Source organism: Phyllostomus hastatus, unplaced genomic scaffold (assembly GCF_019186645.2).
Source record: "Phyllostomus hastatus isolate PE091 unplaced genomic scaffold, TTU_PhHast_1.1 phas_contig_150, whole genome shotgun sequence".
NCBI lineage: Eukaryota > Metazoa > Chordata > Mammalia > Chiroptera > Phyllostomidae > Phyllostomus > Phyllostomus hastatus.
This window is the reverse complement of record NW_025333611.1, coordinates 39708093-39732340: the sequence shown is the minus strand read 5'-3', so window position 1 is coordinate 39732340 and position 24248 is coordinate 39708093. Positions and strand designations below refer to the sequence as shown.

The 24248-nt window shown below is 48.2% G+C and overlaps 1 protein-coding gene across 4 annotated transcripts in view; it reads right to left on the bottom strand.

The window, feature by feature from the left end:
• RNF130 (ring finger protein 130) overlaps window positions 1-24248 on the bottom strand; it is a 106267-nt gene that overhangs the window by 54500 nt on the left and 27519 nt on the right. For all 4 annotated transcript variants that reach the window (XM_045828919.1, XM_045828909.1, XM_045828929.1 and 1 more), the window contains exons 2-3: window positions 21128-21322; window positions 8818-9068 (exon numbers count right to left, since the gene is read on the bottom strand). In XM_045828919.1, the coding sequence (XP_045684875.1) occupies window positions 8818-9068; window positions 21128-21322 (446 nt within the window). The remainder of the gene's footprint in view (window positions 1-8817; window positions 9069-21127; window positions 21323-24248) is intronic.

The following is a 24248-nucleotide window of genomic DNA, read 5'->3' as shown; positions in this document are numbered from 1 at the left end:
TATGGCCGGGTACCTTGGTTCCACCTGGTCGCAGCGCTGAGCTCCTTGCCCCTAGTTAAGGAGTAGTTACACTTATACAGCCCTAAAATTACATTTGGCCCTTTGAAGGCAACCGCCAGGCTGATGTGGCCCCCAGTGAAAAGGAGTTTGACACCCCTGCTATAAAGGTTTCTTGACAAGAACACCATTTCAGAACAACTCTTGGTCATTTTACTTTTAGTGTTTTATAATGCAATATATGAAAACAATCTTTATTTTTAAAAAAGGAATACAGCATGCTAGATACCTAAAGTGCTTAATATAAGGAACAGACAACAGAGTTGAAAGGGGAAAACAGAATCAGGAAAACAAACAGATTGGGCAAGGGACCAAGGCTTGTGCTGCTGTTTATTTTTAAAAATTATGCTCATGTATTACATTGGTTCAAAATTTTAATTTAGCCCTGGCCAGGTAGCTCAGTTGGTTAGAGTATCATCCCGATCCACCAAGGTTGTGAATTCCATCCCTGTGTAGGGCACGAGCAAGAATCAATCAATGAATGCATAAATAAGTGGAACAACAAATCGATGTTTCTCTCTCTTCCTCTCGCTCTAAATCAATCATTCAATCAATCAATCAAAACAGTAAAAGAGCCTTTAACATTTTTCATGCACAGGGTGGAGGGGAATAAAGGCGGGGAGATACGACATGTGTAATGGCACAATCAATAAAACATTTAAAAAAATGAAGCAACATCTCTGACTAAAGAAGGCTCGACTCCGCTGTCTTTCGAGCAGCTGGAGAACTGTGGCTGACATCTATTTTCTCTGAACATCACTGGTCAGAATTTCTCGTCAGGTATGTTGATAACAATATACAAATGCCATCATTTTCTTAGTGCCTATCTGCCTCTGTATTCCTCCATTTCATCATATTTTGATTTCACATTTTTTCATTTTGTCAAAAATCTTGTAAAAGTGCTGCATCTTATTTTAAGTCTGTATATCTGATTTCATACATGCATACTCAATAATCTCATCTCTGGAAGCAGCATTTTGAATTAGTTAACACTTCCATCTAATATTTATTGCTCCGATCACCTATGTCCAAGCCAAAACTCGCGTGTGACGCTGGGGGACTTCCAGTTCCGCCACGGTGGAGAAGCCCCATCCCTCCCAGCTCCCTCTCCACCTAAACCCCCTGGGCCCAACACAACAAACAGGCATAGGGTCTCCCCCAGGAGGTGGGAAGGAGAGGCGGGCTGTCGAAGGGCTCTGAGCCCTGAGGAACACAGGCGTGAGTTCTCTGGGTTTCCTCACGGCCTCACGAGTCCCAGACAAGGTGCTGTAGAAGCCTTAATGGCAGCTCTGCAGCTGCCAGAAGGGGTCGGGGAGAAGCCCGCTCCCCGTAGCCAAAGTACCAGGAAGACCGGCCCATACCTGTCCCACTCCAGCCAAACAGTGCTCGGTGGCCCTTCCGCCCAGCCTGTGCCCAGAAGCAAGCTGAGGTGCTGATGGAACTGCCGTCTGCGGAACGCTCCACCCTGCTGATGTGCTGCAGGACGCACAGCGTTTCCAAGCTCCCAAGGAGCACTCACCAAGACAGAGCACACCTCGGGCCCCCCCAGAAATCTCAACAGATAGATCTACAGGAACTGAAATCATACAGAGTATTCTCTAATTATAATGGAATCAAACCAGAAATCAGTCACACTCAGATAAAAGCCAACAACTGAAAATTAAACAACACACTTCTAAATAATACATGGGTCAAAGAGAAAGTCTCAAAAGAAAAAAATTACATACGATGGAATAAAAATGAAAATATAAGATATCAAAATATGTGGGACACAGTTAAAGTAGATCTGAGAAATTTATACCACTAAATTCTTACACGAGAAAGACGAAAGTTAAAAAAAAATAACTTCCTATGTTAAAAATAAAATGGAAAACTGGTTCTTTGAAAAAAATCAATAAAATTGAGAAATTTCTAGCATGATTGACAAAGATAAAAAAAGATACAAATCATGGCTTGCCTCCTCGCATAACCACAGCAAAAATTACAACTAAATTACAACACAACTATCACCCAGAACCGTCAGAAAATTGAGCTGAATGGAAGTCTGACAACAGAGGAACTGAAGAAGCCACATTCTTCCAGGTGGGTCGAAGGGGAGGAGATGCGGCGGAATGGTTGGTCCTACACCCACGTGTGATGGACATAAAAGGGATATCTCGGGAGCAAGGGATTCCCGCCCCATACCAGACCACTCAGCGCAGGGTTCCAGTGCCAGGAAGGTAAGTCCCCATGATGTCTGGCTGTAAAAATCAGTAGGGCTGGGAACGGCAGAAGAAACTGTGGGATTCTCAGGTGTCTCCTCTTAAAGGGCCCACAATGGACTTACTCAGAGTCACTTCCTCTGAGCTCCAGCACTGGGGCAGCAGCTTGAAGGGCACCAGTGGCACACAGGGACAAATGGAAGTGTATGGCTGGCATCAGGGCAAGAGCTGGGGAACAGCTTCCTCTCGGACAAAACTGCAGAGGCCAGGCAGCAGCCATTGTCCCTTTTCTGAGCCCTTCTCCACACAGAGCCACAGAGCAGTGGCTCCATATCTGAGACTCCATCAACCTGGTTCACACAGGTTGCCCCACTCAGGGCTCTGCCCCATACAAATTAGGGGTGCGCTTCCCTACAACAGGCTACACTACTAAGACAAGTCAAAGCAGCTCTACCTGATACATACAAACAAACACAGGGAGGCTGCCAAAATGAGCAAAGAAACATGGCCTGAATGAAAGAACAGAACAAAACTCCGTAAAAAGAATTAAATAAAATGGAGACAAGCAATCTATCAGATGCAGAGTTCAAAACGCTGGCTATTAGGATGATCAAGGAACTCACTAGGTACTTCAATAGCATAAAAAAGACCCAGGCAGAAATAAGTCACACTTAGTGAAATAAAGAACAATTTACAGGGAAACAACAGTAGAGTGGATAAAACTGAGAATCAAATCAATGATTTGGAACATAAGGAAGAAAAAAACATTCAATCAGAACGATGAGATGAAAAAAGAATCCCCCCAAAATGAGGACAGCATAAGGAACCTCTGGGACAACTTCAAACATACCAATATTTGAATCATAGGGGTGCCTGAAGGAGAAAAGAAAGAGCAAGAAACTGAAAACTTATTTGAAAAAATAATGAAAGAAGACTTCCCCAATTTGGTGAAGGAAATAGACACACAAATCCAGGAAGCATAAGGAGTCCCAAAAAAGATGGACTCAAAGAGGACCACACCAGGACACACCATAATTAAAATGCCAAAGGTTAAAGATAAAGAGAGAATCTCAAAAGCAGAGACAAAAAAGTAGTTGGTTACCTACAAAGGAGTTCCCATAAGACTGTCCGCTGATTTCTCAAAAGGAACTTTGCAGGTAAGAAGGGACTGGCAAGAAGTATTCAAACTGATGAAAAGCAGGGACCTACAACTAAGATTACTTTATCCAGCAAAGCTGTCATTTAGAATCAAGGGGCAGATAAAGTGCTTCCCAGACAACGTAAAGCTAAAAGGAGTTCATCATCACCAAGCAATTACTATATGAAATATTAATGGGACTTACTAAAGAAAAAGAAGATCAAAACTATGAACATTTAAATGGCAATAAATTCACAACTATCAGCAAATGAATCTAAAAAACAAACTAAGCAAACAACCAGAATAGGAACAGAATCATAGATATGGAGATCACTTGGAGGGTTATCAGTTGGGAGGGGGAGAATAGGGGAAAAGGTCGAGGGATTAAGAAGCACAGGTGGTTGGTTAAGAATAGACAAGGGGAGGTTAAGAATAGTATGGGAAATGGAGAAACCAAAGAACTTATATGCACGACCCATGGACATGAACTAAGGAGGGATTGCTAGAGGGAATAGGGGGTGCTGGGTGGAGGGGGGCAAAGGAGGAAAAATTGGAACTGTAATAGCATAATCAATAAGATATTAAAAATGATACAAATCATTAAAATCGAGACTGAACAGGGAATGCTGCTAGAGATACTGCAGCCCTTAAGAGAACAGGGCCCATTATGAAAAACTGTGCTCATAAACTTGGTATCTGAAAAACACATGGGCCAATTTCTCAAAACCCACAATTACCAAAATCCAATAAAGATGAAACAGACAACCTGAATCATCTTTAACGATTAAAGAAACTAAATTTTGGCTCTGGGTAGCTCCATTGGTTAGAGTGTCATCCTGATATGCCAAGGTTGCAGGTTTGATTGCTAGTCAGGGCACATATGAGAATCAACCAATGAATGCATAAATAAGTGAAACAACCAATCTCTCTCTCTCTCAAAGTAATAAATTTTAAAAAGATAAAATAAATTTTAGAACCTCCCCCCAACTAGCATTTTTAACAAACTAACAAACTTAGACACAAAATCCTCAACAAAATATTAACAAATCTAATCCAGCAATGCACAAAAAATCCCACACTCGTCGCAGGTTCGATTCCCAGCCAAGGCACAGGCCTGGGTTGCAGGCCATGGCCCCCAGCAACCGCACATTGATGTTTCTCTCTCTCTCTCTTTCTCCCTCCCTTCCCTCTCTAAAAATAAATAAAATATTTTTAAAAAGCTTTAAAAAAAAGAGAGAGCTTCTTTAAAAAAAAAAAAAGAACAATAAAAAAAATCCCACACTCTAGCCAAGTGGGATCTACTCCAGGGGTTCAAGTCTGGTTCAACATCCAAAAATCAGTTAGTGCAATCCGTCACGCCCACGGCCTAAAGGAGAAAATGAAAACCATGTGATCACATCCACTGACACACGAAATCATTTGACAAAACCCAACACTCATTTGTGACAGAAACTCTCAGCAAACCAGGAACAGAGAGGAGCTTCTTTGGTGTGGTAATAAAGATCTGCGAAACACCACAGCCGGCGCCGTATGCCATGATGAAAACCTGAGTCCCGCTCTCTGAGATCAGGCAGGCAGGGTGCCCACTCTCACCACCGGCGCTCAACACAGGCCTGCAGGTGCTAGCCATTCGGTGAGACAAGAGGAAGGCATAAAGGCTGCAAAGGAAGAAATAAAAGGGTTCCTCTTCACAGATAAACAGGATTGTCTAGACGGAAAACACCGCACCGTGGGCCTGCAATAAGTGAGTTTACAAAGGTTTCAGAAGAGAAAATCAACACCCAAAAACAAAGCGCACTCCGACACGCTGAGAGTGAACACACAGAACCTGGGGTTAAAACACACGGTGCATTCACCATCGCATCGCCACTGAGAGTCACTGCAAACAAAGGGAAATTCTTTTAGGTGTAAACCTGACACATGTATGGGATCTATATGCTAAAACCTACAAAGTGCTAATGAAAGAAATACAACAGGACCTGAATAAATGGAAAAACAGCCTACCTGACCAAGGCAGCTCAGCTGGCTGGGCATCCCCCCTGCAAACCAAAAGGTTGCTGGTTTGATTCCCAGCCAGGACACATGCCTAGGTTGCCAGGTCCCCAGCTGGGCATGTGCAAGAGGCAACCAACAGTCTCTCTCACATAGAAATTTCTCTCCCTCTTTTTTTCCCTCCCTTCTCCTCTCTCTAAAAATCAATACATGAAATCCTTAAAAAATAAAATAAATAAATGGAAAAACATACAAAATTCATGAACTGGAAGATTCAACATGGTAAACGTCAATTATCCCCAAACTAATCTATAGGTTTAATATTTTCTTATCAAAATTCCAGCAAGGTTATTGTTTTTTGTTTTTCCTAAGACAACTCATTCTAAAATTTATATGGAAAGGCTGTAAAGACAGGCCCAACTGGCTTCTGACAAAGGTGCAGTACTGGACACCTAGAAGCAAAAATAAATAACCTCAACCTAAACTTCACACTTTATATAAAAATTAATTCAAAATGAACTACAGACTTAAATGTCACATGTAAAACTATAAAACTTCTAGAAAAAAATAAAGATTTTTAGATGACTGCAAAAGCACAACTCATAAAAGGAAAAAAATCAATAAATTGAACCTCATCCAAACTTACAAATCCTGCTCTTCAAATGACCCTGTTAAAAGGCTGAAAAGATACAAACTGGGAGAAAAACGGCAAACCACAATTCTGACAAAGGACTTGCACACGGAAGGCATCCAGCACACAGAACTCCACAGTAAACACAAACACCCTAAGCAGAAGGTGGGCGAGAGCCGAGAATGGACACTGTGCCGAGGAGGTGGCACCCACGGTAGGATGGCCAGGGCAAGGCTTTCGTCACCAGCTGCCACTGGAGAGATGCAAAGGAAAACCACAAGAGATGTTACCACCCCCATCAGAGTGGCTAAAATAGAAATGAGAGATGACGTCAAATGCACTGCAGAATGACAGGAATGGGACCGGGGTGGTGTGTCTGGTGGGAAGGCGGGGAAGTACAGCCACTTGGGGGAAGAGTATGGCAGCTTCTTACCTAATACGTGCTTCCATAGCAACCCCCAAATTTTGCTCCGGAACACTCATCCCAGGGACATGGAAACTCACACAAAAACCTCTCTGTGAATGTTCACAGTCACTTTAAGTATAATAGCCAAAACCTGGACACAATTTGCTTCACCAAACTGTGGTATATCCAAGCCATGGACTGCTCCTGAGCATTAAAAAGGAGTTAACGCTGATACAACAACTTGGAAGGGTCTCAAGGGGATACGTCAGGTTATGTACCACGTGACTCCACTAATATAGCACCCTGAAATGACAAAACCGCAGCGTGCGGGACAGAGCAGTGGCGGCCGGGGGCCAGGCAGGGTTTGTAGCAGAGGGAGCACAGCGACTACAGAGGAACAGCACAAGGGGTCCTTGTGACACAAGTCAAGCGTTCTGCACCTTGATGTGGCCAGTAGTCACCTGACTTTGCACAGAAGTGAATACGTGTGAACAAGTACAAGTCAAACTAGGGGAATCTGAGTAAAGTCACTGGATTGTTTCAATGTCAATATCCTGGCTGTGCCTGGCTGGTGTGGCTCAGTGGACTGAGCATGTGCCTGCAAACCAAAGGGTCACTGGTTCAATTCCGTCAGCGCACATGCCTGAGTTGTGCTGGTCCCCAGTAGGGGGTGTGTGAGAGGCAACCACACACTGATGTTTTTCTTCCTCTCTCCTTGCTTTCCCCTCTCTCCAAAAATAAATAAGTAACATCTTAAAGAAACACATCCTGGCTGTGACATTCACCACAGTCCTGCAAGATTTTACCACTGGGGAGACATGGGCAGAGGGTGTGTGAGGTCTTACTTCTTACAGATGCACGTGAATCTACAATGACCTCAACTTAAAGAGTTTAACAAATGTGAGAGACTGGCACTCCTGACAACAGTGTGTGTTGCCTGGACGTGATCATGAAGACACAGCAGACATCAGGGGAACTCAAACTGAAAGCATCGGAACTGTAACTCTTCCAAAGTGTTGATGTCACAACACAGGGAAAGAGACAGGGCCAGCGCATGCAGCACTTGAGCTGATGGAACAGCCCGGTGAGTCTTTGCTACGAAGGACATGCTGAGATAGTTTACGAAGCCTAGGAGAGGTCTGTAGATCAGAGAGTGGCGCTATATTAGAAAATGCATAATATGGGGTTTAAGGACAGAGAGCACTGTATCACAAACTGACTCTCAAATGGTTAAAAGATATACACACATGGAAGAGGAAATATGGTGAAATGTTTATAGCTGAAGAATCTGGGTAAGGGGAATACTTTATACTGTTCTTGCAATTTCTAAGTCTGAAATTATAAGTAGTACAAATTAAAATGAAAAATTTAAAGGGGTACAAGACACTGCACAGAAGCTGGTACACAGAAGTTCAATAAAGTATTTTATTCCAGTTTCAGATGCAGAAACAAGTTGGGAAGCTGGATGAACTGTCAGGCGGAACACGGCAAACTGGTGGTAGGTCAGGAGCTGACTCAGCCCCGCTGTCTGCTGCGCAGCAAACATAGCCTGTGCCCCTTCCACCAGCATGAGGGGGGTGAACACTTGTCCCCCACCCCAGGGGCTTGGAGGGGCTGTTTAAGGAGAGGATGGCCGAACACAAACCAGCTTCAAACTACTTACTCTCCAAGCAAGTCACGTCTTAGCTGCCCAGAAGGAAAGCCCAGGACCCTGCAGGGGCCTCGGGCCTGGATCTCAGCCCCTCAGGGGGATATTCTCTCTGCAGCGCATCGAACAACCAGGTAGCAAACCAACTGCCTGAAGCCCGCCTGTAGGTGCGACAGCCAGCACCCCGTCCTTCCTGTGTCTTCACTCACATGCCCCCGAAGCCCACTGAGACGTGGGCTGGGGCTGGGCCACAGAATCTCAGTTCTTCTGCTGGCCCTGACCCCCTCAGCATCACCCCACAGCCACGCTTAGGTAGGACAATTTATTTTTAATGGACTTACTTCTTCTGAATAGATGATACCTGGTTCAAAATTCTCAGGAAACAAAAGGGTGTGCAACGAGAAGTTTCCTCCTCCACGTTCCAGTCCTTCCCACTGACACCCAGTGCTGCCAGTGTGAAAATGCGGCTTTCTGCACTTCTCTCAGGTACCAGAATTAGCTCGATTGTTATATGATATTAAGCTGAACATCCACCTAGAACACCCCCACGTGACCCCTATAATTTAGTAATTTCCCCATGCATTTAAAATATCCTTAAACTACTCATGTAGATAGGTTTACAACATTAAAGTAACTGAAGGTGAAAACGTTCAGCAACATGAAAATACACCTGTGCTGTGCCAGGCTGCAGAGGCCCCGCGCCCCACGGCGGCGTGCACTAGCCCCCAGAGCACCGCCGCTCACCTGGTTCCTGTCCCTCGCATTTGTGTATCTGATCTTTTGGATGAAGTAGAATATGAGCCACGCCGAGGAGATGATCATCAGAACAATGAAGGATATGGACACGAAGACGAGGGAGCCTCGGCTGAAGTTCTTTGGTGGCATCCGAGCCCCGACGGCGATCGTCATCTGCACAGAGATGTTTTTCTCCAGGTAACTCAGAATGTCCTTGCCCCTCAGCTCCGTGATCATCACGGCAATGATGTCCCCTGTGCCTGCAACATAAAGCAAACACGTACACTCGAGTGCCGCTGAAAACTCACAGGAGACCAAGCATTGAAAACTGCACTGCGGTTTCTGTGGACGGCAAGCGCTCAAAGACCCAGATCTCCGAACAAAGTGGTGCTGGGGGCAGCCAGGGCATGATAGGGTGGCTGTGTCAACAGCCACAGCGACTCATGTTACAACTCTATTTTAAAGAAATTACCAAACCCAGTCAAATGTGATAACAGTCCAGAACACTGCCTCATGCAGCAAGAAACACGTGATACAATCGTGGCAGGTTCTCCGTGTAAAACACCTTCCACCTTAAAAGCCTCTTTAGAAAGTCCCAACTCCTTAAGAAAAGGAGAAAAGTGCAGTTATTTACACATAGAAATCAGTACCTTTTACGCCAACCATTCTCAGGAACACTCGTGCAACCCCTGCTGTGTGCAGAATAGCACCTGGGCGCGTGGCACAGCACTGAGCGCCGGGATGCAGAGCGGACGGACGACAGACTTAGCGATGGCGAGGTGCCGAATGGCAACAGATGAGCCAGGCCTATGTCCAGACCTGACTGGAGGGAGCTTCCTCTCCGGTTTACCCCTGAACCTGCTGGAAACCACACTCCTCCTGAGACAGACTCAGCCTTCGACACTCTGGGTGATCGGGCACCCAAAGGCTTCCCGTTCTCATGGCTGCGCTGAAGCTCTGCCACCAGCAGCCGACTGCACTTAATCATGAGGATGTTCTGAGGGCGCACCTTTCCTGTCCACCTGCTCCCAGGCGGGTGGTAATGCAGGAAAGGCAAGCGACTCTCCAAGGCAGAGCAGGAAATTGCAGCCCGCTCCTCCTCCTCTCTCACTCTCCTTTAAGGAAACAGAGAAGGTTTTAGCCACCACACCAGCTGCCAGTGGCCATCCTTCATCAGCGGGGGCCACCTGGCAACCTGCACCTCCCACCATCTGACTTCTTCAAAGAGTCCCAGACACTCTGGGCGTTGGAGGAAGGAGGACATTTTACTTGGGGAAGAGAAAGTTAGAAACCACTTATTCAAATTTGAATAAGGTTTGTGTGTATAAATGCAGACCACCAAGACAAAATAAACAAACCCCTCAAAACTTGACCTTTTTAAAAGGCTTCTTTGATAAATACCACCAAGAAATATTCGGTTTGCATGTTTCATTGTCGTATTTGTAACTAAAGGGACTGTCCTGGCATCACATGCAGCCAACGAGTGCAGGCAATGGAGGACAAACTCAGTCATTTACAGTGGTTTCGTGAAAAATTTAACCCCATATGCTTTTGTGTTACCTTATTCAAAATTGTGCCTTTATCAGTCACTTTATCAGAATAGCAATTTATCAGAACACAGATTAAAACCCAAAAACAAAACAAAAACTGTAAATTTAAAGCAAGCAACAAAGTTAACGTCTGTTTTTCTGAAAGAAAAGCTCTGATGATGAAGTTAGAGGACATTGCAGTACTCTGTGGAAGCACTTAAACTTGCACCGAGAAGCCCAGGTCTGAGCTGTCCAATGTTGTCCAGCAGGCAGTGGCGAGTGGCACGAGGTGCCGGCCTGGCTATAAAGTAACTGAGACGGATCCCACACTCGACACATGACGATCAGTCTCATTGCTTTATAACCACACCAGGCACAAACACGGCTCAGAAAGCAGTCTGCGGCTCCCTCCTGAAGACACAAGCTGGAAGAGGAGCAGCTGGGGGAGTGGACCCCGTTGTCTCCTTCACTCAAAAGACGCTAAATGTGCTCCGCCTACTTTCAACTGGGAAGCTGTGTGGGAAAAGAAGTGTTTAATTATTTCCATCATCCATCCAGCAGCATTTATTGAGCACATACTATGTCCAAGGCTCCTGAACACTCGCTCACCTTTCAAAGAGAGTGGAAAATTACCTGCGGTGAAGTAAAAAATACATTTATCGCTGCCCCTGGCTCCTGGCACAGGTCTCCTAAGTCCCTTGGCATTTCCTGGGCAACAGGAGAGTCTTTGGTTCTAATGAGGCCTCTTCTCGTGGTGGCTGGTCACCAGTAAAAGCAAGCCAGGAGGAGAAGCTCTCACCCGCATCCAACCCCCACGCTCTGGGGTGGGGTGAGGTGGGGCAGCTCTGCCCCAGACATGTCCTCACAGCAGGGACAGGAGAGCTGTGGGCTATGCAGGGAGGGCAGGTGTCAGAGAGCCCTTCCTCCACACTCTGTCCAGTGTGTGTTCACTGGGCTGGTTGTCCATACCCTTCATTACTTCCTTTCTAGTAAACCAGTAGATGTGATTCCTTGAACTCTGTGAGCCGTCCCAACGAGCTTTTGAACCTGGGAGGGGGTTGTGGAAACCTCAGTTTAGAGCCAGCTGGTCGGAAGTACAGGTGACAACCTGGGACTTGGGAAGGCTTATGGAGTGGGGGGTGGGGGGGTAGAGGAGCCCTTACCCCACAGGATCGGATGCCAATTCCAAGTAGTGCCAGGATCCAGCTGAATAACAGGATGCCCAGCTGGTGCTGAGAATTGCTTGGTATTGAGAACCCCCCACACATTTGGTGACCGAAGTGTCAGAAGCCATGTGCTGTGTGAGTAGTAGCACAGACACACGGAGGAGTGTTTTTTTCCTTCGCACTTGTTCTTCATCGCATGAAAACTCTACCCTCAGAAGGCAAAAGGGACTCTTAAAGATGTTAGCGTAGGTGGCTAGATGTTAATAAAGGAAGAGAGCAAAGGGAGCCAGACATCAACGAGCCCAGTCCAGCAGGGAGCTGAGTGGGACACAGAGTCCACTTCACCGAGCAGCTACAGCTTCACGCACACAGAGCAGCCACTGCGTCCTCCGCTCGAGGGCTTAGTCCCCGAGGTGGGCAGGATGTCACGGGTCAGCAGCTGAGATTGTCAGGGGAGGAGCAGGAACAGCAGCAGAAATTCCCTTGCTGGACGTACATGCCGCAGAAGCCCAGATGGAGACCATAAAGGGAAGGTGTCTGGTCTGGGGAAAGACTGCGTGGGTTGGGGGTGGGGAGCCAGCATAAGCCTGAGACGGACTGGGAAGGTGACTGGTCAGTCTGAAAGAGCACCTGGACCTTCCCAAGCCTGAGGTGATGTGATCAGGCCTCTTGCACAGTAATGCTCAGGCTCGCCCATCCTCTCCCTGTAGCAGCTGGGTTGGGCCTCACAGCCTCCGGGCCCCAAGCACAGGCTCCACGGGAGGCCTGGGTATTGAACACGACAGTGCAACACTGGCTGGAATACAGCTGGGAACAGACTATGCTAGCCGGGTAGGGACAGAGGCTGGACATCCCTCACAGCGGGATGGATGGGGACAGGACCCCAGGAGGGTGGTGGGTGTAGTTTTCTATTTCTATCCCAGTAAATCTTACTGCTGCATCTCATCCTCCCATGTGTGGGTCCCCCAAATACTTTTCCTGTACTCTGTCTGTGAAGGGATGCCAGTCCCACTGGGACCGGAGGGTCTAGAGAGAGCAGTTGGACTCAGGCAGCCTTGTGGCACCAGTGCACAGGAGGAGGCGGGCAGAGGGACAGGGAGGGAGGCTAAGGCACTGCAGGGCGAGCAAGTGAAGATAATTCCAGTGGTTCATCGGAATATCAGCAAAGGCACTAGCTCTTACTCACTTCAGTTGTAAATCCCTCAGGAATCTGAAAAGAGGGGACCCCTTCTAGAAGAGAAGCCCCCCAACTCTACTGATTTCAGGAGAGGTCTGTGGACCTCACTCCTCACCCTTGATGTTGGTCTGGCCTCTGAGGCTCTGATTTAAGGATGCCTCAGACGCCTGATTTTTAAAGATTTGCAAAGACTTGGACCAGCTCCTGGGGATACTAATGCCAGAGAAAACATAAGTTTCAGGTTAAAACTAGGGCTAGATCAAGTAGTGACTGATAAGCATTAAGGACTAATTAGACTGTAATGGGGTAAACATTCGAGGAGAGAGGACAAATATTTGCCCAACTACCCCCACTCTTGCGTTCCTGCTACCAAGTCACAGAGGCAGCTGCCGCATCCTGGGCGTCTCACCATGCCCGCAGCCAGGATGACTTTACCGGAGACGACAATTAGGTGAAAGCCCAGTGTGAGCCCTGCTCTCACCATCTCCTTGAAAACATTCCCCATTATTATTCTTTATGTGTGACTGCGCACCCACTGCTGGAAGTTAACTGCTTTCACGCACCACTTAATTCTCTTCCCTTTTATTCTGAGAATTTTCAAATCCATGAAACAGTTTCAACACTATGTACTTTTTCACTTAGATTTGTCTACTGGCAACATTTTACCTTTTCTACAGGGTCTGGCAGAAGTGACTCCTGCTTCAGTGTGGTTGGTAGGGCAATAGTATGGGTGTGATAATGTATAGTTTGAATTTGAACATTTCATCTAAAATGTCATATGGTGTGCTTGAATGTGACATTGTTGTGTGACAGAATTGCACGCTGTAATAAAAGATTTTGTAATAAAAAGGGGGTGTTATGTGTGCTGGACCCTGTATTTATTTTTGTTGAACCAACTGAAAGTACACTGCAAACACCGTGACATTTCCTCCTTAAATGCTTCCGCTAACCTTCCCAGAACAAGGACACAACCTCTGACATGACACTGCTCTGTGGGACCCAGCCCCCGCCCGGACACCCCCACCCGGCCCCTCAGACTGCTCGGTGCGGCGCTGCTGCATGGCTGTCTTGCTAGTCTCTCTGGATCGAAAGCAGGTCTTCTTGGGTCACTTCTGGTCGCTCACGACCTTGACCTTTTTGAAGAGTTCAGGCCATGTTGAAACTGTCCCTCACTCTGGATCTGACCGTTCCTTCAGGATTAGATCTCAGAAGTAAACATTTCTGGTGGGAATGCCACACTGGTGGCGCTCTGTCCTCCGAGTGGGCACAAAGAACTCTGCCTTCACTGATGACGGCAGATACCGACTGGCGAGTCTCCTACCTGCCAGATCTCTCCACTGCAGACAAGTGCTTCCCTCTTTCTAATTAATAAACAATCTTCGGGGTGACACTGTGCTCCAATGAGTTTTGACTCAATGCATTGAGCACCCACTGATGGTCGCCTAAATCACTTACAATAGGGAGTAAAACAGTGATTTTTTTTTGTTTAAAAATTTTTAAAAATTTGTACTGAATTGATTTGGGTGACACTTCCTAACAAAATTATACAGGTTTTAGGTGTGCAATTCCACAACACATCACCCGTACACTGTGTTGTGTGCTCATCACCCCACGTCAGATCTCTTTCCGTCGCCATTTATCCCCCTTTCACCATCTTCTGTCTTCCCCTCCCCCTCCCCTGGCAGTCACCACACTGTTGTCCCTGTCTGTGAGTCACTTCTCTTTTCTTTTTTGCTCAGTTTCCCCACCCACCCCTCCAACTGTCCCCCTGACAGCTGTCAGCCTGCTCTTCATCTACGAGTCTGTCTCTGCAAAACAGCGACTTTTCTCACCCCGCCTTTCCTCTGCACTGTGCACAGAGGTGCTGCAACCAGGGGCCCTGACCCATTTTTATACCTGTCTTTTTCTTGTTCAAAAATATGACTGCTGGGTGGACAAGTTGTCAGTGAAAAAGAGCCCCCCACTCTTAGCAATTCTATTTTTAATGGGAAAAAAGGTAAGTGGGAAACTATGGTAATGTTGCTACAAAGTAATCCAGGCTACAACATCAGCTTTCAGGGGCCAATGAAAGAAACCTCAGAATTAACTACTTTTGGGCTCTAGAGTCAGAATGTCTAAGTTCAAATCCTAGCATGATATTTAACTGTTCTAAATGTCAGTTTCTTCTTCCAAAAAAATGAGATACTACCTGCAGAATTCATGGCTGATGCTCAGTACATGCACAGCTTATTGAGAAAAGCAAAACACCCTCCCACAGAACTCTGGAGCTCCTGCCCCCTCCCTACGATTCCTCCCCGCACTTTGGGAAACACCCAGGCACCTGCTGATGGCACAACCCTCCTGGCTTCAGCAAGGGTTTGTGCCTCAGCTCAGGGGTCCCCCAGCAGGGAGACACCAGCAACTGACCCCTGCACACTGTCTCTCCCTCCTGGGAGTGAGTCCCAGGGCAAGCCCTGTTCGTTTGGGTAGCTGATCCTTTCACCCCAGGAAGGCAGAACCAGGGGGAAGGCCAATGAGTCATCTGAGGCACCAGACCACATGTGGACAAAGGTGCTTTTCCTGTAACTGTTTTTTAAAAAACTTTTTTTTACTGTAAACTTACTTGTTTTTTTAAGGGAAAAAAATCCCTGTGCAAAATCTCAGTAGAAGTTTTATGTTTTAACAGATATACTTGTTTGTTCAGCTCAAATCCACTGCTAAAGTTTTAAGAAATTTTGATGCTCTTAGAGAATTCTGGAAAATCTCCCAGGAAGAGCTGGGGGAGGCTGTGCTGCCGCACGGAAGTGTCTGTCAGGACGACGTGGTAATGCTGGCAGGTCACCACTGTCACTGGTACCGGAGTTACCCCTGCAGAGTTCAACGACTCAGCTCTGGGTCACAGGCGGCAAATGCAAGGCCTGTGGGCTGAGTCTGGCTCTCCCCCTTGTCTCTACCTGGCAGCAGCACCAAGCTCCTTGCCCCTAGTTGAGGAGAAGTTATATTTATGCAGCCCTAAAGTTACATTCAGCCCTCTGAAGGCAACCTTGAGGGTGATGTAGCCCCCGGTTAAAATGAGTTCGACACCCCTGCTCTAGGTAAAGCAGAACATCGTACACTGTAAGTCAAAGACACCAAAACTGCTTTAAAGTCCTAGAAGGTCACTGACTGGTGTGGCTTAGTGGACTGAGCGCCAGCCTGTGAACCAAAGGGTCATAGGATCAATTCCCAGTCAGGGCACATGCCTGGGTTGTGTTCTGGGTCCCCAGCAGGGGGCGTGCAAGAGGCAACCACACATTGATGTTTTTCTCCTCTTTCTCCCTCATTTCCCCCTTCTCTAAAAATAAATAAAATCTCTAAAAAAATAAAGTCCTAGAAGGGCTGCACTGAGGGAACAGGGACAGGTGATTCAGCGACTGTCTGTTACTCTCTCAGGGACACTGAGAGACCGCTGAGCCCTGCTGCCAGGTCTCTGCGAACCTGCTCACTCTGGTCGGAGGCCTCCTGCTCACTCACTCCCACCCACTTGACTTAAGTCCTTCTTAAACGTGTGCCTACAATACCACACTTCTTGAAACCTAGACTCCTTATTCTCTGGTCAAAGCCTTTGGTGTGCCCCCTCTGTCTGCTAAAGAAAATACAAACGCTGGACCCTGGCAGAGAAGGCATTTGGGAGCCAAATGAGCCCGAGGTCATGGGCAGCCAGGCAATGGCTGACAGCCCTTACTGAGCAGATGAGGCTGCGGGTGTGGGGACCCCCTGGCTTGGTTCACATGGTTCCTGGAGAGCGGGACAGCACAGTCCAGAGGGTCACGGAGACGGCATTCAAGGAGCTGGGCACTTCCACGAAGCCAAGTGACGGGGAGGGAAAGGCAGGACGCAGAGGCCAGATGACAGGACACCAGAGTGGAGACTCAAAAGCCATGGCCATCCAGGGACAGCGTGGGCCCAGGCTCCTGGCGGGGCGGGGGGGATGGTGGAAGGACCCAAGGAGGGACCTGGTAGGCAGGCTGCTCCCTTCCCCCATGGCCTTGACACAGGCAGACAGTGGCAGGACTTCACGTGGGCGAGCTGAGGCTTAATGCCTCAGAAGGAGGGGAAGAGCCAGGCAGGGACTTGAGGGGCTGCGCAGAGGACACAGGTGTGGGGCATGGGGACGAAAGGGGAGTCCAGTCGTGGGGAAGGTGTGGGACCCTGAAGCGGCTGCACGGAACCAAGCACAGCACCCTGGCGTCTGGCCAGCACCTGCAAAGACCTGTGGAAGACCTGTGCCCGCAGCGGGGTCTGCAGTCACGTGCCCGACCCGGGTGAGGTGGCCCCTGGCCTCTGGGGCAGACCCAGAGGGTGGAGCAGAGGCCTGGGCGGAAGAGAAGACCCTTCCTTCCTCCAGGAGAGACAGAAAGGGGGGCGGGGGTGGGGGCGACACACCAGGCAGCGGAGTTGCAGGGGCACCTCTGCCCCAGCATGGGAGCCCCATACACTGCTGGCTCGGGTGGGTGGCTGGTTCCGCACACGGGTGGTTCTGAGTGTGAGGAAGGGCTGTCCTATAACCAAAGTCTTGATTCCTAAATGCCCACTCACGGCTCTTGGTTCTCTGAAGAAGCACTACGGAATTTTAAAAAATTGTATTTTACAAGGTGTGACATACCATCCACTGTCACATCATACTGTATAATGAAGGGACAAGACTCTCTCAATAAACTGTAAAACACCACTAAGTGTAAGAAACATACCAACTTCAAGCTGCGCCTATCAGGCCCAATGAAAACCCCCCTCCACACAGTCCTTCAGATGCCAAACACCTTCCCGGAACTCGCCTGTCTTTTCTCTGTAATAGCTATTCCTAGCATCCCACATTATTCCTTTTTTAAGAACCTTGTTAAAGACTCTAATACTTACAGAAAAGTTGGAAACAAAATCTCTTTTCCTAAAACCACTGAAAAGTTACTGGCATGATGCCCCATCACCCTGAAGTATTCACTGTGCACTCCACAAACAAAAGTCATTTGTAAACAGAAGCATGACCATCACGAAATTACCACCAATATGTCCCTGCTGGCTAATCTGAGAGACCACCCACTTGAGTGCCGCCCACCCGCCAGCGGTGCCCCCGTGCAGTGCACCGAGCCACCAACTCTCGTTAATGTGTCTACCTGCCACAGCCTCACAGACCTTCCTGGGTGCTCACAACCTTGACTGTTTGAAGATTATAGCCCAATTGTTATGCAGACTGTCCTCATGTTTGGATTTACCTGGTGTTCCTTGTGACCAGATTAGGCCCTGCACCTCTGGCACAGGAACGCAGAGGTGATGCTGTGGTCTTTCCTGTGTGTAGTGTGGAGTGGAGGGCACATTTTTATATATCCCATTCTTGCTGAAGTTCACTTTTTTTAAATCCTCACTCAACATTTTTTAATTGTTTTTAGAGAGAGGGGAAGGGAGACAGGAAGAGAGAGAAAGAAGCATCACTTGGTTGCTTCCTATAGATACCTGGACTGCAAATCGAACCCACAACCCAGGAATAAGCCCCGACCAGGAATCGAACCTGCAACCTTTCAGTTATGGGACGATGCTCCAACTAGCTGAGTCACACCTGTCAAGAAAAAGAAATCTAGGAGCTGGCCCTGAAATTCACTTGGGTGGTTCGGCAAACGTGGGTCCTTCAGGTGTCTCCCCCTGGGAACCCCCTCTTCTGCCCCCTTTGCAGTCGTCAAGCAGTCTGTGGGAGGGGCTTTCAGGCCAGATGTGTCAGACTTCAGGCCACTCTTACCATGTTGGTCCGTAAGAGCTCATGGTTCCTGTTTTACTTAATGGGCTGAAATAATTACTATCATATTCATTTGATGCTCCAATGCCAAACTGTGTTTGATAAAATACTGTTGGCAGATTTTCAATCCTCTTCTTTTCTGGATGTCAGTTCTTCAATGTTTTTCTTAAACGAAAGTGGCAAACTGAACCCCATGCTTCTGAGAGACTACCGGCCCCCACAGCCAACTGTCCTGCTCACGGGGTCACAGCCTAAGCCTCCAGCACACCTGGAGCAGCTGCGGCCAATGCCAGCAGCACCTGCGGTGGGACCGGGGCTCCGCCTGAGCCGCTACAGAGGCCCAGGCTCCATGAATGCTGCTCACAGATCTCAGAACCCACCTGCAGCTGGACTTAATGAAATCCTTCTTGTCATTACATGGGTTCCAAGACCGACCTTGTTCTGTGTCATTTTCAAGTTAAGATACGTTTAGGTTTCCTTATGAGTGTCTGATGAAAGAGTTTTAAACGGGTGGGGAGAGAAGGCTCAGTACAGAGTCGGGCATTCCAAAGGGAGAAGACCCACACAGGGAGGAAAGCCGCCAACGTTCACTTTCGCACTGACGCCAGCGCTCAGACAGCCATCCAACCTGTCGTTGCGCTGCAGGTTCTGAGGCTGAGAGCTTGGTGAACCGAACAACTCAGAACCTGGATGGCGGGGGCTGGCTTCTCACCGCTGGAGTGGGAGCTTACAGACACGCCGAAGGAAGTGGCTACGTGATCCCTGCAGCGAGCTCACTCTTAGCTTAGCCCAGACAGAGATGGTGACAGAAGGAATAGTCACAGGCAGGGGCACACCCAGGGGCCAGCATACACACAGGCACTTCCTCGCTCCATCAGCCCAGAGGGCCCAGAAGAAACAAAGCCTGAATCAGTAAAAGACTCCCAATGCCCACATCCTGATTCTAGTAACACTCACTCTTCATGAATGGAAGCCGAGGTCCCTTGGAGGGAGGGCTAACCCCAGCGCTGGGGCAGCACCTACAAACACGGTGAGCTTGGAGCACCAAATGGCACCAGAAAGTACAGGCGTGCTCAAAAGGTGGCCCGCCGACACCCTAGGAATTGTGAGCAAAGGGCAGAGCCACCAATGGAAAGAGTCCCCAGTGGCCAGAGTGGAACAATCTGAGTGATAACACACAGCAGCACCGCATTCTGACACAAAGTGTCGAACGAATGTCCGTGAGTCTACACGAGTAAATGCCTGAACACATTTGCCAGTGGAGAAGGGATGAGTCATCTATGAGTAATCTGAAAACAGACACACACCTCTGCCTTGCATCAGGGCGCCCACCGGCCTGAGCAAGCTGACCTCCCCACCACAGCTCGCTGTGTGAGGGCCGTGGGGGGCAGGCTCACCAGGGTGCGAGCCAGGGGCTGTTCTTCTCAGCTCTTCCCCATTCACATGAGCTCACGTGAGAATGCACAGCACAGAGGCCTCTCTCCTCAGGTGAAGGGGGGACAGAAGTGACAGGTGAGCAAGGGAGAGCTAACCTGGATCTCTGGGTCCACCCCCCAAGGGGCGGGGTGGGAGGGGCTGTGGCTCTGATGCAAGGGTCCCTGACCCTCAGGCGCACAGCATCCCAGTGTTGAAAGGGCAACTTGCAGCTGTGATGCAGACGGTCCAGGAGAGCAAGAGACTCTCAGCACACAAAGGCCTTCCGAGGTTGTCCCGCAGAGCAGAGACTCACGGTTAGGGTTAGGGTTAGGGTACGGGGGGGACGGGGGGGGGGGGACACACAGGACCTGCGATTAAGACCTGTGCTTCCTGTGTGTCTTCCTTGTCTCTCAAAGCAAGCTCTGGGGGTTGGAGTAGCAGCCGTTAGCACCACCTGGAAACTTACAAAAAAATACAGAACCTCACGCTGTAGCCCAAACCTACTGAACCAGAATTTGCATTGTAGTGAGATTCCCAGGTGATCTGCGTGCACGCTAAAGTTTGAAAGGTATTCTAGAGTATGTGTCTCAGCATGAAATTACTAAACTACAATGTATGAGGTCGTTAACAGCGTCAGGTAGTGTAAAATTTCTCTCTAAAGTATTGTGCCAATTTACTTTACCACATTATTCTAATTTTTTTATGTACCTAATAACATAGCACCATTTCCTATTGCTAAAATTACTCTAAAAATAAAGTCTACTGAAAAACAAAAACCAGAAAAAGCTGGTATCATAGTGCCTGGCATATATATAGTAGGTGCTCAACAAATTGAATTATTGTTATTGAAACAGTTACATTAGAAATATCCTAAATGTTTCTTCAAGAAATTAATATTGTTTCTACTGTTAATAACTAAGTCAATTTCAGCATGGATTCTGACAAAAGAACCTTGTCAACAGTTAAGCCTTGAGGATCCATGGCATATCTGGATGAATGATTCCACATGTAATGCATTATTTTCCAAAATTATCAAGTGAAACAAAGGACTATAAGTGACTACGAACTCAATCATAGCCTGTTTCTTAACAAGCACAAGTTTTATAGGCTCTTATGGTTATTAAAGAAAAAGAATTCAAGTAAGGGGAAAAGACAACCCAGTGGCGATACCAAGAGACCCAGTCACAGAAGTGCGTGGAAAACAATGTGGCTTCAGCAGAGGGGAAGCCTGCCTGCAAGGCAGTGATTTCTAGCAGGAGAAAGGAACCTACAGCCCGTGCCTGTTTACCTGGGTGAGTCATGGTGACCGGCTCCTCTTTGGACTTGTTATTGTAGATGACCACAGCAGCGGCATTGTGGAAAGCAGCCCGAGATATCTTCTCTTTAAAAGTGCAATTTCCCCTCTGCAGCAAGGCAATCCACTGTTTGATATTCGGAGGGACAAAGAACCGGGTTTGAGGATCACAGCCCAGATGATCAGCAACTAAAGGGAAAAGGGAAAACAAACAAACCATTTTCTCAAGTGAAGATAAATAAAGCCAATTACGTCTTTCTGTAAACCAGTCAAGCAGCCTGCCCCCAGCAGAGCTTTGAAGATGCCCTCAAAGGAAGTCACGGTGAGTCTGAATTCTTGTCTGCTGGACAGATGCTCCTGCAACGCAAGTTAAAACAGAAGAATTCTGTTGACAGACTGTCAAAAACGAAGACTACGATACCCACTGTGGACTGTCGAGCAGAGGAGGAAGGAAGGGCAAATGCAGAAACCCCTGATGTACCCCTGATGGCTCTTCTCTCCTGCCCAACCCCCCACCACTCTGGAGGAGATGGACTTTTCTTGGGGTAAATTAGGAAGTCAAACCAACCTTCGGTTCGGTTACCAAGTGGTCCTGCTGAAATTTAAGCAGGCTTGAACATACTGTATTTCTTAGCAAATTTCTAAGGGAAATCAGAAAAGTTCACTTTTGGCTTGTGTTTGGAAGTTTAAATAGCTAAAATAACAATGAGGATAAATAGACTATTCCTCTAATTTATACTTACTGTTTTTTTAAAAGATTTTATTTATTTATTTATTTATTTATTTATTTATTTATTTAGGGAAGGGAGGGAGAGAGAGGGGGGGGGGAGAGAGAGAGAGAGAGAGAGAGAGAGAGAGAGAGAGAGAGAGACATCAATGTGCTGTTGCTGGGGGTCATGGCCTGCAACCCAGGCATGTACCCTGGCTGGGAATCGAACCTGGGACACTTTGGTTCCCAGCCCGAGCTCAATCTATACTTATTGTTAAAAAAATTACTCTGCAATTCCATGTTAGGAAACATTAACTTACTGCTTCCGCCTGTCTAACAAGACACCAAGGCCACCAATCACGTGGCCGCCACCTGGAGCTGGGGGCCAGCCTGTATCAGACACCCGAGTCCGTCTGACGTGGCTGGGCAGGCTCCTCAGTGTCTGATCCTGCAAACACTCTCCTGAGAGCTCCAACACCCTCTGCAAAGCTTAAGACACTGCCCTGCTGCTCCTTCCTGTTCCTCAGGCTTGCGTTTACAGTAAGAGGGCAGGGGCGGCCCGGACGGGGGAGCGCTGGGAGACTGTGGCCATGCTGGCTGGACGCCTCGCCCCCAGCACTGGGCAGGCCTCAGAGGGAAGGAACCCGGCACAGAAGGCCAACGCTGGGAGCAAATAAGTAATAAAAGTATTAAGTAAGTATTAATTAAAAAGTGTAAAAACAGATAATACCAGTGGAAAAAATACCTGCTTTCCACAATGTTAGCATTACGTACACTAAAACATGCAGACGCCACCAACCACGGAGACATATCACACCTATCATCCCACTGACGGTCCTTTCCAAACTGGCTTGTCGTCAGGGGGAGGGGTGGCAGAGGCCCCTGAAGACACAGTGTGGGGGCAACGGACAGTTTCAGTGGCCGTTGCCGCTTACAGCCACCACTCACCCCCCCCCCCCCCCACAGTCTGCTCTGAGAAACCTCCATCCTGTCCCATCAGATTAAAGCTTGGCAGTCGCCCACCGAAAGACACAGCACTGTGACCCTGTGAAGCAGACTGGTCCCTCTCAGCGACAGCAGTCTGTTTTACTGAGTATTGTGCTGTTTAAAATAGCAGTATTTAAGTGACGTGTTGGGGCAACCCCACTGTCATGGGAAAACTGCCAATGTCATGTCCAAATAGGAACAAAGACCTGGTTTCATTTGCACTTTTTCAGAACATATGGCGGCACAAACCCGGAAGAAAAGGCAGAACCGAGACTACCTCAGGAGACCCGCGCCCTTGTCTCCTGTGAAACGCATGTGTTCCCGAGGCTATCCTGCTGTCACTGCAGCTTCCTGCGAGCTCAGTGTGGCGAAGGGGAACCACACACCAGGGCCCGGCCAGGCCCGGGGTCTGAGCTCTGTCCTCTTTGGTTTTTACTTACTCACAAAGGCTGAGATAAATCTGTCACCTCCCAAGAGTCACGTGGGTGTGAACAAGTCTGTGACGGTTCCTCTCCTCTTGGGGCCTCCAACGGGACCCCCTTCTTCTAGCTCAACAGGTGTTACCCAACCTTGTCCTCGAGGTCCAGCCCGGGGCCCCGGGGTCCATGGCTAGGCTCTCGGATCCCACCTGGAGCCGGCCGAGCTGCGCTCCGCGTGCCTGCTCCCCACAGCTCTGTTCCACCCTCTCTCCCTGCCGCGCCGATAGTGCCACTGTCCGCTCAGAAGGACGGACGCTCGGGAACAGCAGCATCGCCTAAGACTCACAGCCGCGGCCAGGGGAGCGAACGCAGAGCACAGCCTGCCTCTGAAAGGGGTCCCCATTCACCAGGAACAGGCCTGTGAGCCGCTCCAAACCGATCCCCACAACAGACGGAATGGGCAAGAACATCCCTGTGCCCCCATCTGCCAGCTGTCCACGGTCTCTGAAAACCCTTGTCAGCACTGACAGAATATGCAACAACAAGCAACAATAAGAGGTTCGATTTCCTGGTCAAAGAAGCATTTTTCATTATTCAGAAAGAGAAAGTGAGGGGTGGGGGCTGGGTGGAGGGGGGCTTAGGAGGCGGGGAACAGGGACCTTTGTAACAGTCTCAATAATAAAAGTTTTTAAAAAGGAAAAAAAAAAAGGAAAGAAGGGGTTTTCATAATCAATACTGCAGTATGCTTATTTTACCTATGTATTCCTTCCTGTAATTAAAAAATAACTGGAACAATAAAAATAACATTAACAGCTTAAAAAAAACACAAACAAAAGACCCCCCCCTCCCCCCGCCCAGGGTTGATGGCTCTGTGACTGGGTGGCACCCATCACCGCTAGGCGCCACTTACTCCGCCCGAGGCAACGCACCACGTGGAGGTGTGCGGAGTCCACACGACTGTGGACCACAGCACTCGTTGACGGCAGTGCTGCTCAAAGTC